This window comes from Taudactylus pleione, unplaced genomic scaffold (assembly GCF_031769625.1).
Source record: "Taudactylus pleione unplaced genomic scaffold, aTauple2 ptg000436l, whole genome shotgun sequence".
In the NCBI taxonomy this organism is placed as follows: Eukaryota; Metazoa; Chordata; class Amphibia; order Anura; family Myobatrachidae; genus Taudactylus; species Taudactylus pleione.
Window position 1 is genome coordinate 9,791,864 of NW_028284838.1, and position 25,926 is coordinate 9,817,789.

The 25,926-nt window shown below is 43.0% G+C and overlaps 1 protein-coding gene across 1 annotated transcript in view; it reads right to left on the reverse strand.

Moving 5' to 3' along the window:
- The window catches only part of MED12L (mediator complex subunit 12L), a 709,720-nt gene that overhangs the window by 180,236 nt on the left and 503,558 nt on the right, over positions 1-25,926 (reverse strand). The window contains exon 24 of the mRNA XM_088447707.1: positions 798-899. Coding sequence (XP_088303833.1) covers positions 798-899 — 102 coding nt within the window. The remainder of the gene's footprint in view (positions 1-797; positions 900-25,926) is intronic.

Genomic DNA, 25,926 nt, shown 5'->3' on the forward strand with positions numbered 1-25,926 from the left:
TTAGTGCCTCAAAGGCAATCATTCTGGTTCATTGGCTGTCCCGCTGCATTCCCCCTCTTACTGAATGGTGTGTGAGATTGGACCACTATATGTTTATGGATGACTTCATCATGTCATCTGTGGTTAGACACTGAGAATTTATCGCAACCTCGTGAATTGGATCTTATTTGAGATACAGGGTCCACTACTGGACCTTGTATCTCAGGATCATTCAATATGAATCCCTTACTTCCCTCATTGCCTTGTCCACTTCCTTCTCCTTCTGCCCCATTCATGAATGGGCCAGTTACTAAAAACATGCAGAAACTAGTGTAACAGGCTCATAACTGATAATGAATAGGCCTATATGTAACATCAACACGGATGATAAATATGTCCTACAGTATACATGTTATTATGCTTTCACTGATAAATATTTCCTTGAGAAAGCACACAGAAAATAAAGTTAGACTGCATTTAAAAATTAAAATATGGCTTCAAAGTCTATTATAATCTCATAAACCTTAAACAACAAAAAAACACTTTAGTATAGTTAATAAATTGCATACAACATTTTTAGCACACTGGTCACTTACAATTTAATCAAATTCACATTTTATCAGTTATACACAGTTTTTAAAATGCTTTGATCATTTCTAGTAGTCTTTCAAGCTTTTAATACTACTGGAATGTGTCTATGCTTTTAGATTCTACAATTACACCACAACTAAATATATATGTCCAGAAAATTAAGTTGCAGAAAAACACAGTAAAGCATTCTAATTATTTAGGGTCTTTGTCTTAAAACCCAAACTCACCATTTGTTGGCCCAAATGAGCAGACCTGAGGTGTTCTTAGTAGTTGTAGGAGAAGGCGGCACGTCATTCTGGCGCCAGGTTCAGCGTCTGCATCACCACAAGCTATCAGGAAAGACTCATTGTCAGGTACAAATTTTTATCATTTATTTATAATCATTTGAATCATCAAAACCATGTTTTATTAACAACACTTTAATAAGAGAGGTGTATTTTAATTTATGAAAAATCTTGCACTGAAATCTACATGTTTATATTGATGGCATATTTTATTTTATTGCTTTGATTGTTTTCACTGTGCTGTTTCCTAATATTGAAATTAGTTTTAAATGCTATGGGCCATGTTCATCATCACTTCATTTCGAGGTAGGTGAAAAAATTAAGAGTTATGGTAAGAACTTACCCTTGTTAACTCTATTTCTTCGAAGTCCATAGGGTCCACAGGGATTACCATGGGGTGTAGTTGGTTGGAGTGAGCCATGCACCAAACAGTTAAAGCTTTAGCTCCCAGCATGTACCGGCCCTCCTCCATATATACCCTGCCCCCAGCCACAGGCAGCCAGTTTTGTAAACAAGCCCAAGGCAGGAGTAGGAGAGAGGAGAAGGAAGAACAATACTCTCAAGAAACACACTCACAAAAGATGAGGGGTTAACTGACCAAGAGAGAAATACCCAATGAAGTCAGGTGCGTCAGGGTGGGTGCACTGTGGACCCTATAGACTTCGATGAAATAGAGTTAACAAGAGTAATTTCTTCTTCAGGGTCCATAGGGGGTCCACAGGGATTACCATGGGGATGTCATAAAGCAGGAGGGGATACTCCTGAGCAGAAAGGAAACATCCTGAGAGGCAAAGGACCTAAGGTGTGGATGGAACCACACACTTTTCAATCAAAATGAAAACCTCGGGATACCACTTATGGAAGGTAACCGATCCAGGTACTGAGGACAGCTCTGCCCTAGATAAGAACTAAAAAGCAAGCACCCAGAAAACCCTAAAACCATAAGGTCATAACCCCTGGGTGAGCACCCTTAAAAATAAGAGTGCTAAGCTCTGTGACAGATGTGAGCTGACGAAGGCTTCCTCGCCCCAAGCATCGTCCTGACCACAAAGCTAGAGATATTTTTGACTCTTAAGGGAGATAACTCAAAAGCCACGTCATCAAAGACAGACGAGGAAGGTTCAAGTGCAGACAAGGACCCTGTGCTATCAGGTCCGGCCGTAGAAGAAGTAGAAAAGGAGTGTCTATGGAGAGACTCCGTAGATCGGTGAACCAGTTGCGCCTGGGCCAGGCTGGAGCTATCAGTATCACTGTGCCACCTTCCTGCTTGAATTTCCAGAGAATCCTTGGGGGGCATAGAAATCAGAAGAAAAGAGGTATGCGAGATTGAAATTCCATCGCACTGCCAGAGCATCCATAAAAGCTGCTGAGGGGTCTCTGGTCCTGGACCCATATTTGGGGACCTTGTGGTTGTGACGTGAGGCCATGAGGTCTACATCTGGTAGAATCCATTTTCCGCCAGCAGGTGAAAGACATCCAGATGAAGAGCCCATTCCACTGCGTGTACATCCTGATGGCTTGGGAAGTCCACTTACCAGTTGAAGACTCCGGGGATGAATACTGCAGAGATTGCCGGGAGATAACATTGGGCCCACATTAGGATGTGTGTTACCTCCCGCGTGCCTCCCTGATGGTTGAGGTAGGGAACTATGGTCGCATTGTCAGACTGGATTTGGACCGGCCTGCCCTGGAGAAGGTGTCACACCAAAGTGAGCGCTCTGTACACAGCTCAAAGCTCCAGGATGTTCATAGGCAGATGACTTTCCTGAGTTGTCCATCTTCCCTGAAAGGTATGACTACCTGTCACTGCGCCCCATCGGTGAAAGCCGGCATCCATAGTGAGAAGTTCTCAATTTGGAACCCAGAAGGGGCGACCCTCGTCTAGATGGGACATCTGTAGCCACCATGAGAGAGAAAGCCGAACCTCCGGTGGAGAGAGGAGGATTGTCTGGGACTGGATCAGATGATACTGTCCTTTCCACCGGGAGAGAATCAATTGTTGCAGGGGCCTGGAGTGGAACTGTGCATATTCCACCTTATCAAAGGTGGATACCATGGACCCCAGGACCTGCACTGCAGAGTGAATGGATACTCTTCATTTGCAGAGCAATTTGCGCACACGTAATTGCAGTACCGAAATCTTGTATGCTGGCAGAAAGATCCTTTGTACCTGAGAATCTAGGAGTGCACGCAGATGTACCATCCTCTATTTTGGAAAGAGGGAGGACTTTTTCCAATTGATGAGCCAGCCGTGTGCCTGCAAACGGGCAATGGTCAGTTGGAGATGGCGTTGTAAAACAGCCTGAGACTGTGCCAAAATTAAGAGGTCGTCTAGGTACGGCAGGATTCTGACTCCATGATGCCTCAGGTACGCTGTCATAACTGCCATTATCTCGGTAAAAATCTGGGGGGCCGTTGACAGACCAAATGGTAGTGCCTGAAACTGGTAATGTCACTGCAGAACAGCAAAATGTAGAAATCATTGGTGTGATGGCATAATAAGCACATGCAGATATGTATTCTGAATGTCCAGGGAAACCATAAAATCCCCAGGTTCCATTGCCAGAACAATAGCTCGTAAAGTTTCCATGCAGAACTTGGGCACTCGGATAAACCTGTTGAGGGGTTTGAGATTCCCCCCCAAGAGGTCCACCCAATCAGGAGGAGGGTTTATTGTCAGACTTAGAAGCTGGACATCTGGTTACCCAAGGCTGCTTAGATCTACATTTGTTGGTTTATTTTTTTATTTCAGAACTTTGGAAAATGACACAAAAATTACATACTTTTCTCAACAGTATCGCAATTAACATTGTATAATTGAAAAATAAATTACTTGTATATATACTGTACGTATATTTACATGCATTCATACAAATATAAAATGACCAACAACATTTCTCAAAACAGAAAGAGTGAGAAACATAATAGGATCAAAAATCAAAGTCAAATGGCGCAGCCTGCACATCCCAAAAGATCTAAGAGATTTGTTGGTCTTGTCTAAAGCAGGCTGTCTTGGAAAGGACTGTCCTTTTGCCTTACCTTGGGGACAAAAGGCCTGAAAGGAAGACCTATTAGGCTTAGGAGTATCTGACGACGGCAAAAAAGCAGATTTTGTGGCTGCCAGAGTAGCCACTATCTTGTCCAACTCTGTGCCAAACAGTATGTTGCCAGAGAAAGTCAAGGATTTGAGGGTTTTCTTTGATTCCGAGTCCGCTGTCCAGGACCATAGTCAAAAAGACTCTGTGGGCAACTACCGAGGTCGCAGAAGCTTTAGAAGCAAGGAGTGCAGTATCCAAAGCAGCTTCTTCCAAATAAGAGGCTGCCTCTGGAATATGGGAGATGTAGGCCAGTTGCTCCTTGGTAGCATCTGATGACATACCGTCTTCCAGTGCATATTCGTCCATCCTTCAATAGCGTTAGCTAAGCAGGCTGCAGCCCTAACCGGCCTAGTAATAGCGCCAGAAAATGAGTAAACAGACTTAAGCCAAGTCTCTAGTTTTCTATCTGTAGCATCCTTAAGGGTGGATGCGGATGGTATAGGCAACAGAGCTCCTAACTAAATGTGCCACATGAGAATCCATCATAAGAGGGACTTCTCATTTAGTACACTCAGAAGGTGAGAGATGGTAAAAAGACGCCAGTCTGCTTGGAATCTGGAACTGTTTGTTAGAAATATTCCATGCTTCCCCCATAAGCTCAGTGTGAGCTGTTCTTATTGAGGTAACTCAGCCTTAACCACCTTTTGTCTCAACACCGGGGCTTTGGGCTTAGGAACAGGTTCCTCATCCTCTATATTGAATATTGATTTAACCGCCTTTACTAGAGAAGGAACATCGACTATCGAGTGGCGGTCCTCCTCACCCGAGGGGGACCCTGTGCATCATTTGCCTCCTCAGATGATGGCTCCAGGGAGAGGTATACAGGGAGACAGGACCCGATCTCCTGAGACCTACAGTTTCAGAAAAGCCCTGATTAAAGGCACCTGAGCATCTCATTAGGGAGGAGGGTGTAGGAGGAGCAGCTCAGATGTGGGAAGACTCAGCTAAGAAGTCACACTTTGAGCTGGGGGAGGGGCTGTCAGGGGAGAGCTTACATCCCAATTGCTGCATTAACCCCCCGGTCTACTGGCTTAACTAAGTCCCCAGATGCCAGATTTTACTGCCCTGGTGGTGTAGTGGGGGAACACTGGTCTCCACAGCCGAAGGTAAGGACTGCATAACAATGCGATTCCTCACAAGCATGGAATCTCCTTACCTGACATCCCCATTATCCGGCTGCAGTCCAGGGTCTCCCAGGGAAGTGCTAGCCAAGCTCTGCTGGTGCCCGCCGTAATCAGCGGACCGCTCGCCGGTTTTGCGGCAACGGTGGGGGTAGTAGGAGCAGTCATGCAGATGTCCATTAGGACGCTCAGCGCGACTTGCTCAGAAACAAAGTAAAAACTTTAAAACATAAAATAAAAGCTGTTCTCAAAGGTGCTACTGCTTCTGCCAACACAAAACTAAAAAGCTGGCTGCCTGTGGCTGGGGGCAGGGTATATATGGAGGAGGGCCGGTGCATCCTGGTAGCTAAAGCTTTAACTGTTTGGTGCACGGCTCACTCCAACCAACTACAACTCATGGTAATCCCTGTGGACCCTGAAGAAAAAATTAACATTTTCACCTACTTTTGTAGAGATTAAGGGCTGTACGCACGGCCGCCTCGATGTTTGTCTAGTGCGCATGCGCACGAGGGAGCTGGCTCCTTCGTGCGCATGCGTGAGACCCGCTACGACCGGCAGCGCTGTTCGTAGCAGGTCTCTTTCCAAAGGGGGCGAGCTGTCGATGTTGATTGACAGCTCGCCCCATTTGGAAGGCGGGCCGGGGGGGTGGCAGCCCAAACGGAGGCGTTCCCATGGGAACGCCTACCGTTTGGGGGAGGCCCCACTGACATCACTAGTGATGTCAGTGGAGAGCTTCCGGCTCTGACAGAGCCAGAAGCTCTCCGGGGCTTACGACAAGTGAGACCCTACCTTAGGGTCTCGTCGTAAGCCCTGATGGTCGCGATGGTCAATGACCATCGCGACCATCACCCTAGCGGTCGTTAGAGCTGTGGGTGTTAACCCACAGCCTAACGACCGAAAGAGAGGCGGCCGTCAGGATGCAAGCGGCCGCCCAGTTTCTGAGCGACCGCTTGCATCCTCCAACCGCCTCTGAATGAGGCCCTAAGTATCAGGGCCATTCATCATAAGGGTAACACAGGATATCACTGCTATCTCCTGCTTTCCTTTCAGCCCTGATCTGTCCTGCTGTCCCTATACTGCAGTATGGGAACCTAAATTTATCAAGCTCAGAAAATACAATATTTTTCAGATGCCGTTTGCGCCTGCATTCCTGCTCCTTCCCTATGGTAAGGAGTCCTGGGTTGCGAGGAAGGATCCAAAACGCCCCTGTCCGGCTCCTTCGGCCGGACGCCGAACCTTTGTGCACCAGCGTGAAGCCTAGTTCACGCAGGCCCACTAGCCAGTGCTACAAAAGTAGCAGTGAAAAGATTTATGGAGACAGCTGATTTTCGGATCAGCTGTCTCCTTGCCAGAAACAATGACGAATTGGTCCGGCGCTCACCACGAGTAAGAATGTTCATTATCGGGGGGGTGCCTGGCCCCAATAATTAACATAATAAATATGCCCCTATATGTGCTATTGCTGAATACATGGTAGTAATTTAAAAAATCTGAGCCAGATTAATTAAAGATTTCCTTAGGTGACAGTCCCTTTAGCTGGAGCTATGAATGTTTCTCAAAGGGGATGCTTTTCCCAGGCCTACCCCATTTCTCTTATAGCCCTGGACAGATATTCCCGGGGCAGGAAGCTGGTGTACCATTCACAAGCCAAAATCACGTAATTGTGACTTTTGATTGGTTCTCCCAGTCACACGATCATTTTTTAGTGCCAAATTTAATAGATTTGCTAGATATATCTAACAGGTGCAACAAAACCCCAGGAAAAAACGATCCAGTTGGGGGGAAATCCTAGTAAAATTCGTTATGTAGGTTGTACTGCAGCTTAACAGCAGGTGCACCATAAGGGGGTTTAAAGTACCCGGACCTGGACCAACCATGGAGCTGTAACCATGTCCCAATTATTTTGTCGCACTCCCCTTCCAGTGGCGTACCGTAGCTGCAAGCATCTCCTCGGAGTTCTGATATGTATATACAGCCTAAATGTACCTCTGACTAGCCACACTCTCTGCTATGTAGACACAATGTATCACACACACAACAAATTCACCAATGAAAATAGAGGGACCACTAGTGAAATCTGTGACATCTCTGCAGTAACTTTCTTGTTATATAGGATGAAGCACTGATTACCCCATTCTTACTTAATTTGTTTAAAACTTTCTTTTTAAATGACATACTGATATTATTAATTTTTTTTTTTTTTTTTAGAACGTGGAACCTGAAGCCTAAAGCTGGGTACACACCATCCGACTGTGCGACCCAGCGATGCGGCGAGCGATGTAACACCACATCGCGCACACTGTACATACTACACAATCCACTGCACAATATATGCGTAATATATTGTTACTTGCTGCATGTAAAAGAACTGTGTCATTCATTGCATTGTCCCATCTGACCTGCAGCACAGCAGGAATGACGGATCGAGCGTACACCCTGGGCCTGATTCAGACCCGAATGCTAAGCTGCGATCGCTCGCTATGGGCGATTGTCACCCATCTGCGCATGCATCGCAGTGCGCATGTGCGAGCCAGTCACTGCGATCGGGAATCATGTGCTCATAGCACAAAGACTGAGCGCTACCTTGAGTGACAGACAGTGCCGTTTGTGGGTGGTAACAGGGGAAGGTGCTTGTGAACGGGGGAGTGGTGCGAACGCGGTGTGTCTGGGTGTCTAAACATCGTTTAATGGGTGTGCATATTTAGCAAAGATGCGTCATTGTACACGTCACTTAGTTGTATTTCAGCCTGCAGTGATCGCAGTGCTTGCGGCGGGATAGAGGCTGCCTCAAGCACTGCATGCAGCTCCAATGGCTCTCGATGTTACCGATTAATCATACACTTCCTGGAGATGATGTGTGTTAAGAAAGGGAAGTGGGCGTCTTTATACATCTGCGTTCGCTCACTGCCGTCGCTCTCTAAGACATAGAGGGCGTCCTTACGCCACACAGTGCGATCGCGGAATTTGCATATCCAGCCCCTTTTGGCAGCGAGCGATCGCGTCTTAGCGTCCGGGTCTGAATCAGGCCCACTATACGATATATCATTCCTATCAACGTTGGAGCGATTTATCGAACAATGCATTTTACATTATGTACTCATCTTAAGTCGGGGCTTTCAATCCACTGCACATGTTAATATTATGGAACAAATACATTGGAAGTGTAAGCTAGAGAGAAGTAATTACATTTGCATTGCGTAAACCAGAGCTGTAACTAGGGGTGTGCGAGCAGTGCTGCCACCCAGGAACAGCATCCAGTAGCCAGCCTGTAGAACTGCAGAGCTGCCCTGGGTGTCCTTAGGATGTTCCAGACTGCTCTTCTTTCTGGGCCTGAGATTTCTCCTGCGTTAAGCAAACAAACACTCAATGGGAACTGCGGTCAGCCAGGGCCAATGTAATACGCTTTGAAAAGCCTAGCTTTTTGGACCTTGGTCCTGACACCCATTTTGTCCTGATGGGGAGAGAATCGCTGCAGTCTCTTAAATGTTTTCTACACATGCGCAGCCTAATGGCCATGCATATGCAGTGATTGTGATAGCTATCTTCACCAGGAGAGGCTATTATCAGAGCTTCCATCTTGGCATTAGTTTCTTCATATATCAATTATACTTTTTGTGGCCCTACTGCCACCAATTAGAAATAGGCCGCTATGGCGTAGACAGAACAGGTATGATAATTATTTATCGGCTGTATAATTATTAAACCTATTACAAAATAAATTATAGAATGTGCGTTTCATGTGCTCTACGTAATCATGGGGTGTTTCCTCATTAAAGCTGATTGTAGACAGTTTGAGAAACGTTTTACACACGGAGAGTTTATCAACAATACATGCGTGATAATGATAACATAATAACTTCACAGCATTAGGGGCCTATTCATCATCTAAGGCTGTCTGTCCTCCGATGATGAAGTATTGAACTCGCTGTGATTGATACTTTAGTATGTAACTCGCAGCGGGGGAAACTTGACACCGTAGCAATTCATCATTCATCCGGTGAGGGGACAGCTGCTCCGAAAAGCAGTTGTCCCTGTGGTTACTTACCTGCTCCCATCGTCCCGGCTACGCATGCGTGACGTTGGGTCATGCATGCGCAAAGCCACTGAGGTTGTAGTGAGGAGATGGCGGAGGGATCCACTCGGATCCCTATTTGCATCCACGTAACCTCTTCCCATAGGAAGGAGCGGGGCTACGAGAGTAAGCGCCGTCTGATGATGGCGCTTGTTCTCAGCAGCAAACTCCGAAAACTTTCAGTTTTCAAAGTTTGCTGTATATCAAGGGGGTCCTATCGGACCCCTGATGATGAATGGCCCGGTAACTTAGCGTTTCCGCATGGTTCTGGGCCATTTATCGTTTGATGAATAGGCCCCTGAGTGATTTAGTTGGACTCTTCGTGACCAAATATACTTTTGTAATGTAAATCAAATGCACAAAGTAGCTTCAAAAATTAGTGAATTTAAAAATGAGAGGTAAAAAAAATATCACATTGAATTATTTGCAACTGCAAACTATATTCACCTCACCGAATAATATGGTATACATGACTTATCAAGTGACATAAACGTAAGCTGAATATGCACTTTAAGAACATATATTTATATTTTTACAGAGTGTGTAGTATAGTATGTATAGGATATTGGGCTACCAGAGACATTGCCTACATTGTTCAATATATTTTATTTAGAAAACCAGCCCGGCCTCCTGAGTGGAAATATTTCCAAAGACCATGAACTAAGCAGTAGCCAGAAACCCCCACTGAAAGAGACGAGAGAGCGAGCACCATGTTTATTATTAAACCCCGCCCCTTGCAGCAAAATGCCACGATTCGCAGGTCAATGGGGAGTAGGCGGAGTCATTATGACACAGATCCATTAGATTTGCATCTTTTGGCATCATAATTACATGGTTCTGGGTCCCGTCCCCATCTTCTACGAGAGAGAGAGAGAGAGAGAGAGAGTTAGTAATGATGGTAGACACAGTGTAATAGGAAAACATTATCCGCAAGTTGTTCAGTCAAGGCCTGCAGACATCCGGCGGGTGTTACTAAACACCCGTGAATGCAACGAGGAGTCACTCCTCGTTGCATTTACGGGTGTTTGGTAACACCTGCCGGACATCTGCAGGCCTTGACTGAACAGCTTGCGGATAATGTTGTTCCTATTACGCTGTGTCTACCATCATTACTAAATTGGAAATTAATGTCCTGAAGAAGGTTCTTTGAGGCCCGAAAACGTCGACAGACATTGGATGATATGCATTGAATATATTACTTGATGATTGTGGCATTATGATGCCCGAATAAAGCATTTTCAAAATTTGACTTTGGAGAGTGCCCTTGTCCTTGGCTATGGGACAGAGGCCCTGATTCAGAGCCAGACGCTCTGACAGAGCGCTCACTCTGAATCAGGGCCATCCTTCCTGATTTTAGACCGGCCTCCTGGCCGCTCGCATAGCTGTGGGTGACCACCCACAGCTATAGCGAGCGGCCAAAAAGATGGTTGCAATGGTCAAGACCATTGCGACCATCGGGCTTGCGACGAGACCCTTGTGGTAGGGTCTCGTCTGTCGCAAGCCCTGGAGTGCTTTTGGCTCTATCAGAGCCAAAAGCACACCCACTGACATCACATGTGATGTCAGTGGGGCCGGCCCCAGACGGTAGGCGTTCTCATGGGAACACCTCCGTCTGGCCAGCCACGCCCCCGGCACACCCACCAAAGGGGGCGTGCTGTCACTCACCATCGACAGCACGCCTCCTTTGTAGCGAGACCCATAGCGATGGCTTGCTCGTCGCTATCCGGGTCTCGCGCATGCGCACGACGGAGCCGGGTCCCTCGTGCGCATGCGCACTGGCCCAACATCGACCAGCTTGCGAGCGCGTCTGAATCAGGCCCAGTGTTCTTGTATACTTTGGATCTTTTTAGAACCTAGTGGCACCCCCCTGGTGACGTATTATATTGCTGTGAGTGCAAGATTTGTGGAATATATATATTATACTGTGCAAGCTCATTTATATTAACTTGTGTCAGTTGCCTTTTTGGTAGTATGATAGAAGCTGTTTGGTGACTGTCTTGCCTTGAAAAGCCATAAGTTAGTTGGCAGGTGAACTTTAAACCAGTTAACATGTTTTCAGTGGAAACTCTGTGATAGCAGCTACCAGGTTTCCATAAGTATGATGGATAGTGTAGGACCTGCAGAGAAATGGGGTCCCGTGATGTGGGCTGCGGGCTTAAAGGCATTGATCAATCCATGAACCAAACCCCCATTATTTATGTTTATTGTGAGTGATTTCAAAATGGTGAGTGCTGAGTTTTCTGTTTATATATATATATAGAAATAACGCCGGCACTCCACAGTGTAGTCAGTACCTGCCTGGGTGCCCTCTAATGGTGTGTGAACCAAGTATATAGGGAAAAACAGCGGCACTCTCAGGACTTGAAATATAAATGAGACTCACGACTCCCAGAGATCAGCGTCCAACGTTTCAGTCGGTGTGACTTTTATCAAGAACGGCAGTGAAGTGTAAAACATCTTACCTAAATACCCAGTGACATCCCATAATGTCCATGCCCATCTCATCTGTCGCGCGCCCGTGAAAACACGTGATAGGGGCGGGGCCGGCGCTACCATGATGACGCGGCCGTCTAGAGTTCCAGGCGCTGCATGTAGGTTGCCATGGCAACCCAGCTAGTGGAGCTGTCGCGTGACTGTCGTGTAACGCGCCTTCATCAGACCTCTCCACGGGTTACCTTGGCAACCCTGGGGCGTCTGAGTGCTGCGTGAGGTAAATAGAAGAAATGCAGGCTAGGTAAAAACGATAGTATCTGGTGGGTAACGTTATGTTTAAGCTGTAACAGCTATACGGGCAATAGAAAATGACAGAAAATAGGGAAAAAGCTCCAAGGTGCGTGGAGATGCCATGCAGGTAATATGGGCAGGACAAGATGTGATAAACATATACATAATACATATAAGTGAAATCAATCTGGTGCAGAAACACGAAACAAATGTGCAGTGTATACTGCATATGTAAACATGAAAATAGAAACAAATAAATAAAAGTAAAAAATAAAAAGTAAAAGATAACACATTCAGTAAACAAACAAGAGCTGTGGAGAGACAGGATGAGATTAATGTCACCATTGATACAATCCATGAAATAACCATTGGAAATGAGTAATACTGGTACAGTCCTTAAGTTAAATACATGCTTGTTAGCGTGTTAAATTGCTAATTGAAACTCTACAATGGTGGATGTATTACTATAACTAAACACATATCGGTGTGTAGGTTGAACATCTGTCAGTGATAGAGACATCCGTGTGACTACATAAACAGAGCCGATAGTGAGGTCACAGAGTAAGTAAGCTGGCTGATGTACAATTCAATAATGCAGAGCTATACAGGTAACCAATCGAAAGAATGAATAAAAAATGAGTCAAATAGGGAAAAATGTAAGAAACAGAAATGAGGGAGTGTGGATGTGATGTCTCAAATTAAAACCATGGATATTACCTTATTACAGTACCAGGTATTCCAAGGAGGTCTCCCATCCCTGTACTGACCTGGCCTACACTGCTTAGCTTCAAAGATCAGACGGTATAAGGCGTTTCCAGTGTAGAATGACTGTAGTCACGGTATATGTTATCCAAAATATAGGTCAAGCCCATAAGGGCCAGTTGAGACAAAAAACATTCACTAGGAATGGGAACAAAGGGATAGGAATACCAAAAGGATGATGGAGAAACAACGTAAACACGAGGAAAAACATGAGAATATGGAGAGCAAAAGGATGATGCTAAGAATAATCATATATGATCATATAAACAATATAAGGGTAAAATATACCCAGTGTGTATTGTGGATGTTCAACTGTGGAAGAATACAATTGTTACTTTAGTAAAAGCATGAAAAGGACAATTGTTCGTTGAGTCCGAAAGGGGACACAGTGTTCATTCTGTGGATCCAATAGGTTTCTAATTGGAGAAGTCTTTTCTCTCTGTCCCCGCCCCTCTTGTTTGGAGGGATGTGGTCAATTATTTTATAGACCAAGGTAGATAAGGAGTGGCGTAGGTTCTTGAAATGTCGTGCCACTGGTTGGTCTACTTCTTTTCCTTCCAATGATTGTCTTATTGCAGTGCGGTGCTGGGCCATTCGGATACGTGCTGTGCAGGTGGTTTTGCCTATGTAGACTAGTCCACAAGGGCATCGAATCATGTAAATGATGTATTTAGTGGTGCATGACAGGACATGTTTGATTGGTATGCGTTTTCCTGAATGTGGATGTACAACATCCGGACCCGTTTCTAGGTAGCCACAAGTGGTGCAACTAGTGCAGCGGTAGCAACCTGGTTTTTTGGTTAAGAAATGTTCAGTGTTGGCGGTCCCACTGTTAACATCGTTGTGGACCAACCAATCTTTTAAGTTTCTCCCTCGTTTATAGCCAATCATGATTTTTGAGTTAATGAGAGGTTTTATGGTGTTGTCCGTATTGATAATTGGCCATAGGCGTTTGCTGGTACTGTTGATAAATTTACTGGCGACGTTATGTTGATTGACAAATATCATGGTGTTAGTATTCTTGGGTGTTTGGTCAGTTGGACTTGTGACCTGTTGAACGGATTCTAATGCTCTTTGTTTTGCCCGAAGAAGTTCCTTATGTCTGTATCCCCGTTGTTGGAATTTGTCAATCATGTTGTCAATTTCAATTGTTGCCAATTTAGGATCACTGGTTATCCTAATGGCTCGTAGGAACTGGGAGTACGGCAGGCTCCTTTTCAATGAAACTGGATGGTGACTCTGTGCGTGTAGTAAAGTGTTACTATCTGTTGGTTTGTGATAAACAGTGGTACTGAACTTGGTACCAGACCAATGGATATTGATGTCCAAGTAATGTACTTGATTCGGACTTTGTTCATGTGTAAAGGTAATATAGTTATGCATACAGTTGATTTTTAACATAGCATCGATAAATTCATCCTCTGTCCCCGACCAGAGTACCAAAATGTCGTCGATATAGCGAATGAAAAATAAAAGATGTTGGTTAAATTCCGGATTGTTCAAAAAGAGTTCTTTTTCTACGGTGAACATGTAGACATTCGCGAAGGATGGTGCAACATGAGATCCCATCGCACATCCTTTCTTCTGAAGAAAAAACTTATTATCAAATAAAAAGTAGTTGTTCCTTAGAGTTTGTTGTAACAAGCATATGTAGAAATCCACGTTTGGTCCCTGGTAATCCGGTCGAGATTTTAAAAACGATTCCATATATTCACAACCCTCTTTATGAGGTATGCTGGTGTACAATGAGTTGACATCTATCGTACACATGATCAGATTAGATGGGAGGTTGCTTAAAGAATGTAGTTTGACTAAAAGTGAATTAGAGTCTAATAAAAAAGTGGGTTCTTGTGAAATCAGTGGTTGTATGTAAAAATCAAGAAATTTGGAGGTTTTGCTATACAATCCTTCCTTGGCAGAAATGATCGGGCGTCCTGGGGGTGCAGTTAAAGATTTGTGTATTTTGGGTACTGTGTAAAGTAATGGGGCCATGGGTTTGTCAACTGTCAAATATTGCAGGATATCGGAAGTGATGTAGCCTTGTTGTAAGGCTTCGGATAAACTATCATCCAATTCTTTTTTGAAAATAGAGACCGGGTCCTTGCTAAGGAATGAATATGTGTTAGTATCACTCAGTTGCCGTAACACTTCAGTCATGTATTGTTCCCTATCCTGAATGACTATAGACCCTCCTTTATCTGCTGGACGGATAACAATTGAGGAGTCATTGCTAAGTGCTTTCAGGGCTGTAAACTCATCCTTTGAAATGTTATGGTTTAGAGAACTTGGACCTTTGAAGTGTGTGGTCACCTCTTGGTCCAAGATTCTAATGAAGCTTTTGATGGACGCATTATTGGAGGGTGGTTCAAATGTGGAGACCTTTTTGAATGGAACAGTGGGTGTGTTGGGAGAGATGTCAGATGAATTACTGAAGTATTCCTTCAGTTTTAAACTCCTATTTAGTCTCCATAAGTCTCGCTTCCAATGGAAGCTATTGAAAGGGCAAGTGGGGGTAAATGAAAGGCCCCTCTGTAATAATTTGGATTCCGCCATGTTGAGTATTTTGGATGATAGGTTCACTACTACATTTTCTTTTTGTACACTCTTTTTCCGCGTGTGCTGTTTCCCACGCCTAGTATGAGGCCGCTTCCTTTGCGGGCTCGTGTAGCTACCCCTAAAGGGGGGCGTTGTGTGATGGATTGGGAAGTGGACTGAAAATCCTGATCACTGTGTGATAAGTTGGCACCACTAGAACCGTCTGTGTCTAATGGATGTCTCGTGGTTCTGTAGCGGTTTCTTTGAAACCTAGGGTTGAGTGTTCTCCCTGTGGCCCACGAGTATACCCTCTGTTCCTGGTAATCGGTATTAACCTTTATCAATTTTTCTTTTTTGTATTGTATCAGGTCTTTTCTATATTCCTCTATCTGGGTATTGAGTTTGTCCACCCAATTATCAGTGTTGTCTTTGGAAAGACTGTGTTTGTGTGCGGTTTCGAATGTTTTGATTTTTTCTCGAATGTTGTTTAGTTCCCTAGCCGATTCTTCTATAACTAATAATATGAGGTCTAGGGAACATTTGTTAAGAACAGCTACCCACCTTCGGCAGAAATCAACACTGTTTCTACCAATGGTGGGGATGTTCCTGATCCTAAAGCCTCTGGGAATTTTTCTTTCTCTGTGGTAATCAGAGAGTGTCACACCATGTAGGTGATAATCAATTTCTTTTTTCTTCAACCTAAGTAATTGGATGAATAGTTCATCCGAGGAAGATGTCCCAACTGTTTCGAGGAATGTTTCTTTGAAATAGCGGCTTTCTGCCTCCGATTCGCTAAAGCTTAATATGTCACCTATGGGTAACTGAAGATGTAGAAAACCACTACCGTCTGATGGGGTACTGGCATTACCCTTACTATTTTGAGACATAGCCAAGAATTGAGATGTTTGTGGAAATTGTGTGTTTATAATTAAATGATGTCCCAGAGTAGAAAAAGGTGTTGTAAAGTGGTAATGATAATGAATAAGTCAGGTATGTTGGAACTCTAGAGGGGAAAAAAAAGGGGGGGAGGGGGGAATAAGTTATGCAGAGGATCAATCAATTTGTGAAAAAATGCAACCTCCTGAATCTTTACACAGCTAATGTGAAAAAAAATGTTATAATTAAAAATAACCAAAAAAGAAAAAAGAAAGAGAAAAAGATGCAATGAAAAATCAATGAAGTGTCCGCACCAAATGGGGTGAAAAAATAGAAAAAAGGAGAGAAAAAAAAGAAAAAACAATTGGGGATGTTCTGATGGATATCACAGAATAAACATAGTTACGGGGTGGCTTGCAGTCCACAGGCATAAATGATCATGCCGTATGTGGAGGAAATATATAGAAATAACGCCGGCACTCCACAGTGTAGTCAGTACCTGCCTGGGTGCCCTCTAATGGTGTGTGAACCAAGTATATAGGGAAAAACAGCGGCACTCTCAGGACTTGAAATATAAATGAGACTCACGACTCCCAGAGATCAGCGTCCAACATTTCAGTCGGTGTGACTTTTATCAAGAACGGCAGTGAAGTGTAAAACATCTTACCTAAATACCCAGTGACATCCCATAATGTCCATGCCCATCTCATCTGTCGCGCGCCCGTGAAAACACGTGATAGGGGCGGGGCCGGCGCTACCATGATGACGCGGCCGTCTAGAGTTCCAGGCGCTGCATGTAGGTTGCCATGGCAACCCAGCTAGTGGAGCTGTCGCATGACTGTCATGTAACGCGCCTTCATCAGACCTCTCCACGGGTTACCTTGGCAACCCTGGGGCGTCTGAGTGCTGCGTGAGGTAAATAGAAGAAATGCAGGCTAGGTAAAAACGATAGTATCTGGTGGGTAACGTTATGTTTAAGCTGTAAAAGCTATACGGGCAATAGAAAATGACAGAAAATAGGGAAAAAGCTCCAAGGTGCGTGGAGATGCCATGCAGGTAATATGGGCAGGACAAGATGTGATAAACATATACATAATACATATAAGTGAAATCAATCTGGTGCAGAAACACGAAACAAATGTGCAGTGTATACTGCATATGTAAACATGAAAATAGAAACAAATAAATAAAAGTAAAAAATAAAAAGTAAAAGATAACACATTCAGTAAACAAACAAGAGCTGTGGAGAGACAGGATGAGATTAATGTCACCATTGATACAATCCATGAAATAACCATTGGAAATGAGTAATACTGGTACAGTCCTTAAGTTAAATACATGCTTGTTAGCGTGTTAAATTGCTAATTGAAACTCTACAATGGTGGATGTATTACTATAACTAAACACATATCGGTGTGTAGGTTGAACATCTGTCAGTGATAGAGACATCCGTGTGACTACATAAACAGAGCCGATAGTGAGGTCACAGAGTAAGTAAGCTGGCTGATGTACAATTCAATAATGCAGAGCTATACAGGTAACCAATCGAAAGAATGAATAAAAAATGAGTCAAATAGGGAAAAATGTAAGAAACAGAAATGAGGGAGTGTGGATGTGATGTCTCAAATTAAAACCATGGATATTACCTTATTACAGTACCAGGTATTCCAAGGAGGTCTCCCATCCCTGTACTGACCTGGCCTACACTGCTTAGCTTCAAAGATCAGACGGTATAAGGCGTTTCCAGTGTAGAATGACTGTAGTCACGGTATATGTTATCCAAAATATAGGTCAAGCCCATAAGGGCCAGTTGAGACAAAAAACATTCACTAGGAATGGGAACAAAGGGATAGGAATACCAAAAGGATGATGGAGAAACAACGTAAACACGAGGAAAAACATGAGAATATGGAGAGCAAAAGGATGATGCTAAGAATAATCATATATGATCATATAAACAATATAAGGGTAAAATATACCCAGTGTGTATTGTGGATGTTCAACTGTGGAAGAATACAATTGTTACTTTAGTAAAAGCATGAAAAGGACAATTGTTCGTTGAGTCCGAAAGGGGACACAGTGTTCATTCTGTGGATCCAATAGGTTTCTAATTGGAGAAGTCTTTTCTCTCTGTCCCCGCCCCTCTTGTTTGGAGGGATGTGGTCAATTATTTTATAGACCAAGGTAGATAAGGAGTGGCGTAGGTTCTTGAAATGTCGTGCCACTGGTTGGTCTACTTCTTTTCCTTCCAATGATTGTCTTATTGCAGTGCGGTGCTGGGCCATTCGGATACGTGCTGTGCAGGTGGTTTTGCCTATGTAGACTAGTCCACAAGGGCATCGAATCATGTAAATGATGTATTTAGTGGTGCATGACAGGACATGTTTGATTGGTATGCGTTTTCCTGAATGTGGATGTACAACATCCGGTCCCGTTTCTAGGTAGCCACAAGCAACCTCCCATCTAATCTGATCATGTGTACGATAGATGTCAACTCATTGTACACCAGCATACCTCATAAAGAGGGTTGTGAATATATGGAATCGTTTTTAAAATCTCGACCGGATTACCAGGGACCAAACGTGGATTTCTACATATGCTTGTTACAACAAACTCTAAGGAACAACTACTTTTTATTTGATAATAAATTTTTTCTTCAGAAGAAAGGATGTGCGATGGGATCTCATGTTGCACCATCCTTCGCGAATGTCTACATGTTCACCGTAGAAAAAGAACTCTTTTTGAACAATCCGGAATTTAACCAACATCTTTTATTTTTCATTCGCTATATCGACGACATTTTGGTACTCTGGTCGGGGACAGAGGATGAATTTATCGATGCTATGTTAAAAATCAACTGTATGCATAACTATATTACCTTTACACATGAACAAAGTCCGAATCAAGTACATTACTTGGACATCAATATCCATTGGTCTGGTACCAAGTTCAGTACCACTGTTTATCACAAACCAACAGATAGTAACACTTTACTACACGCACAGAGTCACCATCCAGTTTCATTGAAAAGGAGCCTGCCGTACTCCCAGTTCCTACGAGCCATTAGGATAACCAGTGATCCTAAATTGGCAACAATTGAAATTGACAACATGATTGACAAATTCCAACAACGGGGATACAGACATAAGGAACTTCTTCGGGCAAAACAAAGAGCATTAGAATCCGTTCAACAGGTCACAAGTCCAACTAACCCAAGAATACTAACACCATGATATTTGTCAATCAACATAACGTCGCCAGTAAATTTATCAACAGTACCACCAAACGCCTATGGCCAATTATCAATACGGACAACACCATAAAACCTCTCATTAACTCAAAAATCATGATTGGCTATAAACGAGGGAGAAACTTAAAAGATTGGTTGGTCCACAACGATGTTAACAGTGGGACCGCCAACACTGAACATTTCTTAACCAAAAAACCAGGTTGCTACCGCTGCACTGGTTGCACCACTTGTGGCTACCTAGAAACGGGTCCGGATGTTGTACATCCACATTCAGGAAAACGCATACCAATCAAACATGTCCTGTCATGCACCACTAAATACATCATTTACATGATTCGATGCCCTTGTGGACTAGTCTACATAGGCAAAACCACCTGCACAGCACGTATCCGAATGGCCCAGCACCGCACTGCAATAAGACAATCATTGGAAGGAAAAGAAGTAGACCAACCAGTGGCACGACATTTCAAGAACCTACGCCACTCCTTATCTACCTTGGTCTATAAAATAATTGACCACATCCCTCCAAACAAGAGGGGCGGGGACAGAGAGAAAAGACTTCTCCAATTAGAAACCTATTGGATCCACAGAATGAACACTGTGTCCCCTTTCGGACTCAACGAACAATTGTCCTTTTCATGCTTTTACTAAAGTAACAATTGTATTCTTCCACAGTTGAACATCCACAATACACACTGGGTATATTTTACCCTTATATTGTTTATATGATCATATATGATTATTCTTAGCATCATCCTTTTGCTCTCCATATTCTCATGTTTTTCCTCGTGTTTACGTTGTTTCTCCATCATCCTTTTGGTATTCCTATCCCTTTGTTCCCATTCCTAGTGAATGTTTTTTGTCTCAACTGGCCCTTATGGGCTTGACCTATATTTTGGATAACATATACCGTGACTACAGTCATTCTACACTGGAAACGCCTTATACCGTCTGATCTTTGAAGCTAAGCAGTGTAGGCCAGGTCAGTACAGGGATGGGAGACCTCCTTGGAATACCTGGTACTGTAATAAGGTAATATCCATGGTTTTAATTTGAGACATCACATCCACACTCCCTCATTTCTGTTTCTTACATTTTTCCCTATTTGACTCATTTTTTATTCATTCTTTCGATTGGTTACCTGTATAGCTCTGCATTATTGAATTGTACATCAGCCAGCTTACTTACTCTGTGACCTCACTATCGGCTCTGTTTATGTAGTCACACGGATGTCTCTATCACTGACAGATGTTCAACCTACACACCGATATGTGTTTAGTTATAGTAATACATCCACCATTGTAGAGTTTCAATTAGCAATTTAACACGCTAACAAGCATGTATTTAACTTAAGGACTGTACCAGTATTACTCATTTCCAATGGTTATTTCATGGATTGTATCAATGGTGACATTAATCTCATCCTGTCTCTCCACAGCTCTTGTTTGTTTACTGAATGTGTTATCTTTTACTTTTTATTTTTTACTTTTATTTATTTGTTTCTATTTTCATGTTTACATATGCAGTATACACTGCACATTTGTTTCGTGTTTCTGCACCAGATTGATTTCACTTATATGTATTATGTATATGTTTATCACATCTTGTCCTGCCCATATTACCTGCATGGCATCTCCACGCACCTTGGAGCTTTTTCCCTATTTTCTGTCATTTTCTATTGCCCGTATAGCTTTTACAGCTTAAACATAACGTTACCCACCAGATACTATCGTTTTTACCTAGCCTGCATTTCTTCTATTTACCTCACGCAGCACTCAGACGCCCCAGGGTTGCCAAGGTAACCCGTGGAGAGGTCTGATGAAGGCGCGTTACACGACAGTCACGCGACAGCTCCACTAGCTGGGTTGCCATGGCAACCTACATGCAGCGCCTGGAACTCTAGACGGCCGCGTCATCATGGTAGCGCCGGCCCCGCCCCTATCACGTGTTTTCACGGGCGCGCGACAGATGAGATGGGCATGGACATTATGGGATGTCACTGGGTATTTAGGTAAGATGTTTTACACTTCACTGCCGTTCTTGATAAAAGTCACACCGACTGAAACGTTGGACGCTGATCTCTGGGAGTCGTGAGTCTCATTTATATTTCAAGTCCTGAGAGTGCCGCTGTTTTTCCCTATATACTTGGTTCACACACCATTAGAGGGCACCCAGGCAGGTACTGACTACACTGTGGAGTGCCGGCGTTATTTCTATATATTTCCTCCACATACGGCATGATCATTTATGCCTGTGGACTGCAAGCCACCCCGTAACTATGTTTATTCTGTGATATCCATCAGAACATCCCCAATTGTTTTTTCTTTTTTTTCTCTCCTTTTTTCTATTTTTTCACCCCATTTGGTGCGGACACTTCACTGATTTTTCATTGCATCTTTTTCTCTTTCTTTTTTCTTTTTTGGTTATTTTTAATTATAACATTTTTTTTCACATTAGCTGTGTAAAGATTCAGGAGGTTGCATTTTTTCACAAATTGATTGATCCTCTGCATAACTTATTCCCCCCTCCCCCCCTTTTTTTTCCCCTCTAGAGTTCCAACATACCTGACTTATTCATTATCATTACCACTTTACAACACCTTTTTCTACTCTGGGACATCATTTAATTATAAACACACAATTTCCACAAACATCTCAATTCTTGGCTATGTCTCAAAATAGTAAGGGTAATGCCAGTACCCCATCAGACGGTAGTGGTTTTCTACATCTTCAGTTACCCATAGGTGACATATTAAGCTTTAGCGAATCGGAGGCAGAAAGCCGCTATTTCAAAGAAACATTCCTCGAAACAGTTGGGACATCTTCCTCGGATGAACTATTCATCCAATTACTTAGGTTGAAGAAAAAAGAAATTGATTATCACCTACATGGTGTGACACTCTCTGATTACCACAGAGAAAGAAAAATTCCCAGAGGCTTTAGGATCAGGAACATCCCCACCATTGGTAGAAACAGTGTTGATTTCTGCCGAAGGTGGGTAGCTGTTCTTAACAAATGTTCCCTAGACCTCATATTATTAGTTATAGAAGAATCGGCTAGGGAACTAAACAACATTCGAGAAAAAATCAAAACATTCGAAACCGCACACAAACACAGTCTTTCCAAAGACAACACTGATAATTGGGTGGACAAACTCAATACCCAGATAGAGGAATATAGAAAAGACCTGATACAATACAAAAAAGAAAAATTGATCAAGGTTAATACCGATTACCAGGAACAGAGGGTATACTCGTGGGCCACAGGGAGAACACTCAACCCTAGGTTTCAAAGAAACCGCTACAGAACCACGAGACATCCATTAGACACAGACGGTTCTAGTGGTGCCAACTTATCACACAGTGATCAGGATTTTCAGTCCACTTCCCAATCCATCACACAACGCCCCCCTTTAGGGGTAGCTACACGAGCCCGCAAAGGAAGCGGCCTCATACTAGGCGTGGGAAACAGCACACGCGGAAAAAGAGTGTACAAAAAGAAAACGTAGTAGTGAACCTATCATCCAAAATACTCAACATGGCGGAATCCAAATTATTACAGAGGGGCCTTTCATTTACCCCCACTTGCCCTTTCAATAGCTTCCATTGGAAGCGAGACTTATGGAGACTAAATAGGAGTTTAAAACTGAAGGAATACTTCAGTAATTCATCTGACATCTCTCCCAACACACCCACTGTTCCATTCAAAAAGGTCTCCACATTTGAACCACCCTCCAATAATGCGTCCATCAAAAGCTTCATTAGAATCTTGGACCAAGAGGTGACCACACACTTCAAAGGTCCAAGTTCTCTAAACCATAACATTTCAAAGGATGAGTTTACAGCCCTGAAAGCACTTAGCAATGACTCCTCAATTGTTATCCGTCCAGCAGATAAAGGAGGGTCTATAGTCATTCAGGATAGGGAACAATACATGACTGAAGTGTTACGGCAACTGAGTGATACTAACACATATTCATTCCTTAGCAAGGACCCGGTCTCTATTTTCAAAAAAGAATTGGATGATAGTTTATCCGAAGCCTTACAACAAGGCTACATCACTTCCGATATCCTGCAATATTTGACAGTTGACAAACCCATGGCCCCATTACTTTACACAGTACCCAAAATACACAAATCTTTAACTGCACCCCCAGGACGCCCGATCATTTCTGCCAAGGAAGGATTGTATAGCAAAACCTCCAAATTTCTTGATTTTTACATACAACCACTGATTTCACAAGAACCCACTTTTTTATTAGACTCTAATTCACTTTTAGTCAAACTACATTCTTTAAGCAACCTCCCATCTAATCTGATCATGTGTACGATAGATGTCAACTCATTGTACACCAGCATACCTCATAAAGAGGGTTGTGAATATATGGAATCGTTTTTAAAATCTCGACCGGATTACCAGGGACCAAACGTGGATTTCTACATATGCTTGTTACAACAAACTCTAAGGAACAACTACTTTTTATTTGATAATAAGTTTTTTCTTCAGAAGAAAGGATGTGCGATGGGATCTCATGTTGCACCATCCTTCGCGAATGTCTACATGTTCACCGTAGAAAAAGAACTCTTTTTGAACAATCCGGAATTTAACCAACATCTTTTATTTTTCATTCGCTATATCGACGACATTTTGGTACTCTGGTCGGGGACAGAGGATGAATTTATCGATGCTATGTTAAAAATCAACTGTATGCATAACTATATTACCTTTACACATGAACAAAGTCCGAATCAAGTACATTACTTGGACATCAATATCCATTGGTCTGGTACCAAGTTCAGTACCACTGTTTATCACAAACCAACAGATAGTAACACTTTACTACACGCACAGAGTCACCATCCAGTTTCATTGAAAAGGAGCCTGCCGTACTCCCAGTTCCTACGAGCCATTAGGATAACCAGTGATCCTAAATTGGCAACAATTGAAATTGACAACATGATTGACAAATTCCAACAACGGGGATACAGACATAAGGAACTTCTTCGGGCAAAACAAAGAGCATTAGAATCCGTTCAACAGGTCACAAGTCCAACTGACCAAACACCCAAGAATACTAACACCATGATATTTGTCAATCAACATAACGTCGCCAGTAAATTTATCAACAGTACCAGCAAACGCCTATGGCCAATTATCAATACGGACAACACCATAAAACCTCTCATTAACTCAAAAATCATGATTGGCTATAAACGAGGGAGAAACTTAAAAGATTGGTTGGTCCACAACGATGTTAACAGTGGGACCGCCAACACTGAACATTTCTTAACCAAAAAACCAGGTTGCTACCGCTGCACTAGTTGCACCACTTGTGGCTACCTAGAAACGGGTCCGGATGTTGTACATCCACATTCAGGAAAACGCATACCAATCAAACATGTCCTGTCATGCACCACTAAATACATCATTTACATGATTCGATGCCCTTGTGGACTAGTCTACATAGGCAAAACCACCTGCACAGCACGTATCCGAATGGCCCAGCACCGCACTGCAATAAGACAATCATTGGAAGGAAAAGAAGTAGACCAACCAGTGGCACGACATTTCAAGAACCTACGCCACTCCTTATCTACCTTGGTCTATAAAATAATTGACCACATCCCTCCAAACAAGAGGGGCGGGGACAGAGAGAAAAGACTTCTCCAATTAGAAACCTATTGGATCCACAGAATGAACACTGTGTCCCCTTTCGGACTCAACGAACAATTGTCCTTTTCATGCTTTTACTAAAGTAACAATTGTATTCTTCCACAGTTGAACATCCACAATACACACTGGGTATATTTTACCCTTATATTGTTTATATGATCATATATGATTATTCTTAGCATCATCCTTTTGCTCTCCATATTCTCATGTTTTTCCTCGTGTTTACGTTGTTTCTCCATCATCCTTTTGGTATTCCTATCCCTTTGTTCCCATTCCTAGTGAATGTTTTTTGTCTCAACTGGCCCTTATGGGCTTGACCTATATTTTGGATAACATATACCGTGACTACAGTCATTCTACACTGGAAACGCCTTATACCGTCTGATCTTTGAAGCTAAGCAGTGTAGGCCAGGTCAGTACAGGGATGGGAGACCTCCTTGGAATACCTGGTACTGTAATAAGGTAATATCCATGGTTTTAATTTGAGACATCACATCCACACTCCCTCATTTCTGTTTCTTACATTTTTCCCTATTTGACTCATTTTTTATTCATTCTTTCGATTGGTTACCTGTATAGCTCTGCATTATTGAATTGTACATCAGCCAGCTTACTTACTCTGTGACCTCACTATCGGCTCTGTTTATGTAGTCACACGGATGTCTCTATCACTGACAGATGTTCAACCTACACACCGATATGTGTTTAGTTATAGTAATACATCCACCATTGTAGAGTTTCAATTAGCAATTTAACACGCTAACAAGCATGTATTTAACTTAAGGACTGTACCAGTATTACTCATTTCCAATGGTTATTTCATGGATTGTATCAATGGTGACATTAATCTCATCCTGTCTCTCCACAGCTCTTGTTTGTTTACTGAATGTGTTATCTTTTACTTTTTATTTTTTACTTTTATTTATTTGTTTCTATTTTCATGTTTACATATGCAGTATACA